The sequence below is a fragment of the Hypomesus transpacificus genome, chromosome 10, assembly GCF_021917145.1.
Source record: "Hypomesus transpacificus isolate Combined female chromosome 10, fHypTra1, whole genome shotgun sequence".
Taxonomy (NCBI): domain Eukaryota; kingdom Metazoa; phylum Chordata; class Actinopteri; order Osmeriformes; family Osmeridae; genus Hypomesus; species Hypomesus transpacificus.
In genome coordinates this window covers 12,873,501-12,883,313 of record NC_061069.1, presented here as the reverse complement: position 1 = coordinate 12,883,313, position 9,813 = coordinate 12,873,501, and the positions used below count along the sequence as shown (strand labels likewise).

The following is a 9,813-nucleotide window of genomic DNA, read 5'->3' as shown; positions in this document are numbered from 1 at the left end:
GAGGAGAGTTAGTAAGGAGAGGAGGACAGAGGGGAGGAGGGGGGGTGTCCAGAAGGAGAAGAGGAGACGTGAAGGGGAGAGGAAGAGGAGAGGAGGGTAGAGAGGAGGGGAGGAGGGGAGGAGGGGAGGAGAGTTAGAGAGTGGAGGGGAGAGGAAGAGGAGGGCAGAGAGGAGGGGAGGAGAGTTAGTAAGGAGAGGAGGACAGAGGGGAGGAGGGGGGGTGTCCAGAAGGAGAAGAGGAGACATGGAGGGGAGAGGAAGAGGAGGGTAGAGAGGAGGAGGGGAGGAGTGGAGGAGGGGAGGAGAGTTAGAGAGTGGAGGGGAGAGGAAGAGGAGGGCAGAGAGGAGGGGAGGAGAGTTAGAGAGTGGAGGGGAGAGGAAGAGGAGGGTAGAGAGGAGGGGAGGAGTGGAGGAGGGGAGGAGGGGAGGAGTGGAGGAGAGTTAGAGAGTGGAGGGGAGTTGGAAGACTAAGATGACTTCCTAGGGACCTGGGCCCCATCCTGCCCTGGAGTTACAACATCAAAACACATCAAAATATAGAAACATAAACACATGATTCAGAGAGAGACTGAGACATGGAGAAAGCACAGCATAAAATCAAGCATCAGAAGTTCAGAACTTTCAGCAGCATCTCACATCAGAAGATCAACCGGTATTCGGTATTGTTCAGTTACATTACAAAGTCACACTAACTGTGAACTGACATCATTTCTATCAGTCTCTTCTCTGTGCTCTCTGTCTTTCTCTCTGTTTCCCTCTCTCCTCTCTCTAACAGTCACCCCTCTCTCTCTATGTCTCTCTCTCTCCACCAATCTGTTTTTTTCTCAGTACCAGTCTTCTCTCTGAGTGCCAGTCTTGCCAGGCGGCGGTTGCCAGGCAGCGGTTGTCGAGGGAGGCAGTCTAATTTCATAACTGCCGTGAGCGTCTCCAGGCGCCGTCTGAGGTCACCATCAGCCTTGTTAACGGAACGCTGACGAGCCAATGAAAACCAGCCGTCCAGCTCTGACCGTGGCGTCCAGGTTATGATGTCACCGACACAGGAAGCTGTCTGCTAAGTACTCAACTAACTACACACACACGCGTTATTAACTAAAGCATAAATATATATGTCAATTAATATTCAGTGGCAAAACATGGCAAATGAAAATGAGCTATGTAGCTTCAGCATGTTCTAGAGGGGGGATTTGAACCTGTGACCTCATGATCTGCATTTAAGTGCTCTAACCACTGAACTATACACCCTCCTCACTCATATCTCGCTGCTGCCCAACATACATTTCCCCTGAGACGAATAAAGTCATCTTGAATCGTTTGCATGTTCATGTTTGGCGTTGAGTCTGAAACGGACCTGGACTCTCGCTTCCCTGGACCGTCATCCACCCTGGAGACTCTCAGGAAGCAGGAACGTGAGAAACAGGAAATCAACCTGAGCGTTTTTACTGCAGCGCGTCTTCGACCGTAACCCCGGGGCGGAGCTATGTAAACAGCTCTCTTCCTGCTTCCCTCCAGGCTCCGGGCACAGTGTGTGGGGGGGGGGGGGGGGTGTGGGTATTGTAGTTTTCCTGAAGCATCCACATGGACACAGACTCCTCACTCCTAGGGGATTGTGGGAATCGTAGTTCAGGGTGTGAACAGAAGGGGTGACAGTCTCACAACACACAGTATTTACAGAGGAAACATTTACTCTTGTACTAACATGTGTTAACCCTTTTGCTGCCTTCGAGTCACATTACCTAAAGGTTCACAACGAACCATCGTTGTGTTTACCCAATTCAAAAACGAATAAAAAGCATTTTCTTTTAACCTTCGCGATGTGGGGGATTCTGAACCAGCCCAATGGTTAAAAGAAAATGCCTCACTTAGTTTTTGTATCCGGTAAAGTTGTCGCAATACGACGGTGGGTCACAATGACGCAATGGGTCAGAGTGACCTGAAGAGTACACAAGGGTTAAATAGAAAGTTAATGTTAATGTTGTTTTATCCTACTTTTCTTGATGGCGATCAGAACACAGCCTGACCCAGACCCTAAAACACAGGAGGGGAACAGGCCCCACCCACCTCGGAATGCTGCGGTGGAATTGACAGCACCTGGTGGAGAAGCTGCGTGTGCTTTACAGCTTCTAGAACCTCCGTCAGTCAGAACCCCTGGAGCCTCAGAACAGGCAGGCCAGCGCCGGAACCTGGGACTAGATCTGTTAGATATGCATGGGACTAGATCTGTTAGATCTGGTTCTATAATAGTTGGATTATTGGACTAGAATAGTTCGATTATTGGACTGGATTAGGTAGGCCGACAGGCTGGGATTGCCCAAGCTGTCAGATTGCCCAAGCTGTGTGAAATTTGCCTGAATGATGTGAGGTTTGTCTGAGTGATGTGAGGTTTGCCTGAGTGATGTGAGGTTTGTCTGAGTGATGTGAGGTTTGTCTGAGCTGTGTGAGGTTTGCCTGAGTGATGTGAGGTTTGTCTGAGTGATGTGAGGTTTGCCTGAGTGATGTGAGGTTTGTCTGAGTGATGTGAGGTTTGTCTGAGCTGTGTGAGGTTTGCCTGAGTGATGTGAGGTTTGCGGATGGCGTGCCAGAACGTTACTGTTTTTGCTCTTGTAAAGGGAGATGGTTTCTGGCTTGGCTGTTTCTCTGTAAATTAGTTTTCACTCATAAAGATGTACGAGTGTGTCTACTGTGTTATTATACACACAGTTATAAATCAGTAGGGATTAAACACAGAGGAGTATCAATAAAAACTGAATTTGCACTCATGGATGACTAGACTGGGGCTTCATGTACCGTCTGTCTGTCTGTGGTCTGTCTTTCTGTCTGTCTGTCTGTCTGTCTGTCTGTCTGTGTATCCGTCTCATGACTGTCTGCAAGTTTCTGCTGCTGGACCAAGACTTTAGCGTGTGAACCAGGCAGTAAGGGTGCAGAACCAGGCAGTAAGGATGCAGAACCAGGCAGTAAGGATGCAGAACCAGGCAGTAAGGGTCCAGGACCAGGCCGTAAGGATGCAGAACCAGGCAGTAAGGATGCAGAACCAGGCAGTAAGGATGCAGAACCAGATTCTAGGGTTGTGTGTCTGTTCTGTAGTGAGCCAGGCGGGCTGGCAGAGAGACCCAGCAGGTTTGAGTGTTGTAGTGAAGCTGATGGGAGTCATGTGTCAGAGTACTTAACTAAGACTACGCTGGGACTGACATCTGATACGGTCGGTGTTGAACACAACACACACACACATGCAAGCACACACACACACTTTGAAAGTGAGGGAGAACAGGGGGAGTCTCCGGTGCAGTGTCTCCTGCGCCCGACCCAAGCCCCTCCTCCACGGAACACAGAAACATGTCCTGGCCCGTGATTGGAGGACGGTCAGAGCCAGTGAGCAGGTTTGTGGAACTCTCAGGAGTTCTAGAACTCCGTAGCCCCGCAAGCTAGAACATTCCTCTCGTTCTCTTTTTTGCCTCCAGACCTGCCTCCAGACCTGCCTCCAGACCTGCCTCACATCTGTTCCTGGAGTCCTGAGTGAAGGAAGGTTCTGAACATCTCCTCCTGGACCTGGACCAACAGCAGAACCAGGATGAGAAGCAGCTTTACCAGTTTGGGTACAACTCTGAGCTTCTACACATTATCACCCTGAGGTTCTAAACGTTCTCACCCTGACCCAGACCAGGAGGGTCCAGGGAACCCACTTCAAGTGGGGAGGAGATGGACGGAACTGTTGTGAAGACAGAAGACCTGAAGAAGGAGAGAGAGAGCGAGAGGAGGGTGAAATGGGAGGAGAGGAGTGAGGAGGAGAGAGAAAAGGTGGAGGAGAGGAAGGAGAGGAGTGAGGAGGAGAGGAAGGAGGAGGAGAGGAAGGAGAGGAGTGAGGAGGAGAGGAAGGAGGAGGAGAGGAAGGAGAGGAGTGAGGAGCAGAAGAGTGAGGAGGACCGATGGAGAGAGGAGTGGATGAGAGAGGAGAAGGGGAGAGAGGAGGAGAGAGACAGCATGAGGTTGAGCTGTGAGGATGGAGGCCCGGCTTCAGGAGAGGAGGATGGAGGCCCGGCCCCAGGAGAGGAGGATGGAGGCCCGGCCCCAGGAGAGGGCCCAGCTGGGAGAAGCAGGAAAGGAGGGTGAGTACCTGCTAAAGAACAGTTAAACATCAGGGCGTAAGAAAACAAATTATGATTCATATAACTTCCTATTGGGAGTTTGTTAACAGTATATGAAGTGATGTTTAGGAGGACTGATGGATGGAATTTCATGATAAAAACTTAACACCTTAGAAATAATGTTAAAACCATACTCATTCCTCTGTGATATAGTTCAGAACTGTTCTGTTTCTATTCCTCAAACAACAGGTATAGGGAAATAATCAAGTACATTTATGCATCCAAGGTCATCATGTTCTATCCTATACATCTCTCTTTGTATACATACTCATACAGTACATATGTAAGCTAGTGACACAGTTATATTTGTGTTTTGCTTTGAACAAATCTGCAAAAACTACGTGAATGTTGAAAGAGTTCAAACATCTACCACCACGGCTCACCATGCCCAGCTCCTCCCTCTCAGGGGGCGTGACCTCTGACCTCTGACCTGTGACCTCTGACCTGTGCCCCCTGCAGGCCAGGTGCGGGGCAGCGGAGGCAGGTGCTGCAGAGCATGGCCAGGCCTCTGAAGCTGTGGCTGTACCAGCACAGGGACAACCCCTACCCCACCAAGACAGAGAAGCTGCTGCTGGCTCTGGCTTCACACATGACCCTGGTGCAGGTGGGGAGGCGGCAAACATTTACATTTATTCATTTAGCAGACGCTTTTATCCAAAGCGACTTCCAAGAGAGAGCTTTACAAAAGTGCATAGGTCACTGATCATAACAACGAGATAGCCCCAAACATTGTGGGTAGCCAAAACATGAAACATATATTTTGAAAACCAAACAAGTCCCAAAGGGAAGAACCTTGTAGTTAAACACGTTAGCACACACACACACACTACGCACACACTACAAACCAATACACACATGCCTCTGGTGGTGGGGAGCTAACATACTCCTGACCTTGCTCCCTCCCCCCCTCCTCCCCCCCCCCCCCCCCCCCCCCCCCCCCCCCCTCCTCCCTTGTCCTGCAGGTGTCTAACTGGTTCGCCAACGCGCGGCGGCGTCTGAAGAACACAGTGCGCCAGCCTGACCTCAGCTGGGCTCTAAGGATCCAGCTGTACGAGCAGCTCACACAGGCCAGCTCAGAGAGACTCAGCGCAGAGAGACTCAGCGCAGAGAGACTCAGCACAGAGAGACTCAGCGCAGAAAGACTCAGCTCAGAGAGACTCAGCACAGAGAGACTCAGCGCAGAGAGACTCAGCGCAGAGAGACTCAGCTCAGAGAGACTCAGCGCAGAGAGACTCAGCTCAGAGAGACTCAGCCAGAGCAGCGCCGACACACACTCTGGTGAGACACACACACACTCTGGTGAGACACACACACACTCTGGTGAGACACACACACACTCTGGTGAGACACACACACACTCTGGTGAGACACACGCACACACTAAAAGTAGGAGACTGTGTTTCTTTATCTATTCTAACGGGGAGTTCATGTTTCCGTTGGGTCCTCTGGTGTTGGCAGATGATGAGTTCCCCTCAGCGACACCAACCAACCAATCAGAGCTCAACAGGGTGACCAATCAGGAGAGTAGTAACAGAGAGGCGGGGCTGAGGATAGGCTCCGCCCACAGCGTTTCCCCACCTTCTAAGTACAAGAGCAGTCTCCTGCACCGCTACCTGAACGACTCGCTCCAGCACGCCCTGGCGCGCGCTGATGATGTAACGGGGTCCCCCCGCAGGGGGAGGAGCCAGTCGATCAGCTCCATAGAGGCAGACGAAGAGCTCGTCTCACCCTCCTCATCCTCAGAGGCGGAGAACAGTGTAATACATCACGTGGGTAAGACCGACCAATCACCATGCAGACCTCCATTGGGTGGAAGGGGGGAGGGGGGAGGGGGGAGGGGGGAGGGGGGAGGGGGCAGGGGGGAGGGGTGGTGGGGATCGAGGCTGGAGGGGGTGGCGTTCGGCTGGTCGGGGCACACTGCATTGTGGTATTGGACTGACTCTGTGAAGCAAATAGACATTTACATAACATTTACATTCAGTCATTTAGCAGACACTCTTATCCAGAGCGACTTACAGTAAGTACAGGGACATTCCCCCCAAGGCAAGTAGGGTGAACTGCCTTGCCCAAGGACACAACTTCATTTGGCACGGCCAATAATAAAATGATTGATAATAACATTTCTTAAAACCCGTCCTCTTGAAACTGAGGCTGGAAGACTTCCTCTGTCGGAACTTTGATCTGCTGGTTTTTCTACGTGCACTATTTCTATGCTGCTTAGGATGAAACCAGCAGTTCAAACCTTTCGCCTCACAAACACATTCTGAGCCTGTCAGCAAGGATTCTAGAACATTCCACGGGACAGGCAAGTTATGGGCGCTCTAGAAGGAGAGGGGAGGTGTGGACCTGGGAGGTGTGGACCTGGGGAAGTATGGACCTGGGGAAGTGTGGACCTGGGGAGGTGTGGACCTGGGGAGGGGAGGTGTGGACCTGGGGAAGTGTGGACCTGGGGAAGTGTGGACCTGGGGAGGTGTGGACCTGGGGAGGTGTGGACCTGGGGAGGGGAGGTGTGGACCTGGGGAGGTGTGGACCTGGGGAAGTGTGGACCTGGGGAGGGGAGGTGTGGACCTGGGGAGGGGAGGTGTGGACCTGGGGAGGGGAGGTGTGGACCTGGGGAGGTGTGGACCTGGGGAAGTGTGGACCTGGGGAGGGGTGGACCTGGGGAGGGGTGGACCTGGGGAGGGGTGGACCTGGGGAGGTGTGGACCTGGGGAGGGTAGGTGTGGACCTGGGAGGTGTGGACCTGGGGAAGTGTGGACCTGGGGAGGGGAGGTGTGGACCTGGGGAGGTGTGGACCTGGGGAAGTGTGGACCTGGGGAGGGGAGGTGTGGACCTGGGGAGGTGTGGACCTGGGGAGGGGAGGTGTGGACCTGGGGAGGGGTGGACCTGGGGAGGCGTGGACCTGGGGAGGTGTGGACCTGGGGAGGTGTGGACCTGGGGAGGTGTGGACCTGGGGAGGGGAGGCGTGGACCTGGGGAGGGGAGGTGTGGACCTGGGAGGTGTGGAGGTACTTTATGGTTTCAGACGTTAGCAGTGGTGCTCACATCAAGTTGAGTATTTCCCTTAAAGAGACGGGAGACCCATAAATCCAGCTGGCGTGAAGTTTTATAGAACAGGGAGCGAGGGAGAAATACACACACCACAAATACATGCATACACACACACCGGATAAATACACACACCACAAATATATGCATACACACACACACACACTTCCAGAGAGGTTAATGGAGTCGTTCCAGACCAGTCTGTTTATGAATACTGGCCTGCTGAGGGCTTCCTCCACTCTCTCCTCTGGTGAGCCAGACTGGAGTGGACACGTGTGTGTGTGTGTGTGTGTGTGTGTGTGTGTGTGTGTGGGATGAGGCTGGTGTTCAGTGTTGTAGCTTGTCTACAAGTGAGCAACTAGCTAAAGCTGAAAGGGGAGAAATCTCTGGCGATGGTAAAAACTGCGACGCTGAGAAAGGCTCCCCCCCCCCCCAGTAGAACCTGTTAGAACCGCAGAAACTAATGATTAGAAGCGTTCAGTAGCAGAACACAGGCCAGGCAGGATTATTTATGATCTGCTTTGCGGTTCTCCAGGCCGGGACCCTGCTGGAGGAACTGGAGACAGGCCAAACTGGACGTAGAGAGGGTTCTGTGTTCTAAACAGGAACCGGAGAGAGTTGTGCGTTCCAGAGAGGAGAGGGAGGGAGAGAGGGAGCGAGTGAAGAATAGATGTTGAGGCATGTAGAACCGAGAGCCGTGTTGTGGAAACAGCAGCTCTGCGACCCTGACGCTGAGCAGATAGACTCTTTCCTTCTCAGAAGCTCAGGAGAAACTTAATGACATTTGTTTTGGCCGCAGCGTCTAAGAGAAGCCAGACTGGAGCACTTCACTCAGTTAAACCTTTCTGGCGCTGTAAACGAGTGTGTGTGTGTGTGTGTTTTCCATGGACTCAGTGTTCTAAAAAACAAACTCCTAACAGCTTGTTTCTCCTTGCTTGTTTCAGGGCGTGTTGGAGACCTCCTTCCTGCTGGACCTGACAGGTGAAAAACACCTTCCGCATGCTTCTTCTTTCCCTCCATTTTTGTTTAATAATGTCTGGATATCTTTGTGCATATTGAGGATTTATAGGAATCTAATTTAGAAGATATTGATATCTGAATGAACCACATTACGTCTCAGTGGAGGAGAGGGACGGGAGGACAAGGACTGGAGGGAGATCCGCGCCGCCATGGCTCTCACCAACTTGGCCCAGGGACGGAGCTGCACCACAGGGCCTAACCCAAGACGGAGCTGCACCACAGGGCCTATCATTACAAGTTGCATCATCCAAAAGTCGTCCCACATCTCAGAGGTGAAGACTGTGAAGCTGGCTGTCCTGTCACACAGATGAATCAGGGCTCCGGACCACCCCAGACCCCTGAGACTACAACTCACTTCCTGGAAGAGAGACTGCACTTCCTGTCAGTGGACCATCATACACCTCTCACCTGGACCAGCTCTCCTCGCTGACCAGCGTCCAGAGGAGATAGACCTGTATGTGGGTGTGGCTCTGGGAGACTGAGGAAGGGGATGGCTCAGTGGTAGACCTGTCCACTACAGACCTATCCACTACAGACCTGTCCACCACAGACCTGTCCACTACAGACCTGTCCACCACAGACCTGTCCACCACAGACCTGCACACCACAGACCTGTCCACAACTCCTGACATCACAGGTTGAAATGGGAGCCCCTGTGGGTATATTATCATCAACCTGGGTCAGTTGGTCTGGTTTTGGATCTTTTTATATTCCCGTGTGCCTTGTTACACTAAGTTATCTTAACGAATTACAATTTAGTAAGTGACTGAATCATTATCCAATGGTAAATGTGCTTTCTATTGTAACAGAAGCTCATTTAAATAAACATACGTTATACATTTTTGTCAGTATGTTCTAGAAGTAGAATGTTTCAAAAGTAGAATGTTCTAGAAAGTTCTGTTGGAAGGTTTTGTGTCTGGCAGGGTTCTAGACGGTACTGTGACTTAAGCTGGTGTGGTCCTCTGGCACGACATCATCCTGCTTCATTTGGGAACATTATCGTGATGCTTAACACACCCCCTCATACACACACACTCAGACAGACACAGACACACACACACACGGCAGAGAGATGATTCTGGTCTACATGCTTACTGGGATTTTCCATGGTTCTCTCCTCCTGCTCCTCCTCCTCCTGCTCCTCCTCCTCCTGCTCCTCCTGCTCCTCCTGCTCCTCCTCCTCCTCGACATGTGGGGCAGCCGTGTTTCCAGCCTGTCACGATGAGCTGCTGGCCTGGGGAACACAGCTTACATGGAAACACCAGCTCATCCCAACCTGCCCCACACACGCACGCACGCGCCCACGCGCACACACGCACACACACACGCACACACACACACACACACACACGGGGAAACAGAAACTCCAAATGGTTTCCAGGGAAACGGAAGGCTGAAACTGGTTTCCAGGGTAGCATGTAGTGTAGGGGGTGGGGGCATAGTGGATGTTTGGAGATGAAAATACTTTAAAAGTGTTTTTGAAACTTCCTGGTCTTCAGATTGTCATTTATTTTCACTTAATTCATTTAATATGAACGCCCATGTTCAATAAACGCAACAATACAAACATGGTCGACATTAAGGCAAAAATACAATTCAGAAATGGAC

General features: G+C 51.7%; 1 protein-coding gene across 1 annotated transcript; it reads left to right on the top strand.

Moving 5' to 3' along the window:
• The first annotated feature begins 3,975 nt into the window (after positions 1–3,975).
• Positions 3,976–6,365, top strand: LOC124472380 (homeobox protein Mohawk-like). The gene is made up of 5 exons (XM_047027172.1): positions 3,976–4,100; positions 4,599–4,743; positions 5,102–5,255; positions 5,598–5,912; positions 6,361–6,365. Exons 1-5 carry the CDS (start codon positions 3,976–3,978, stop codon positions 6,363–6,365), a joined length of 744 nt encoding a protein of 247 aa, XP_046883128.1.
• Positions 6,366–9,813: the final 3,448 nt, after the last annotated feature.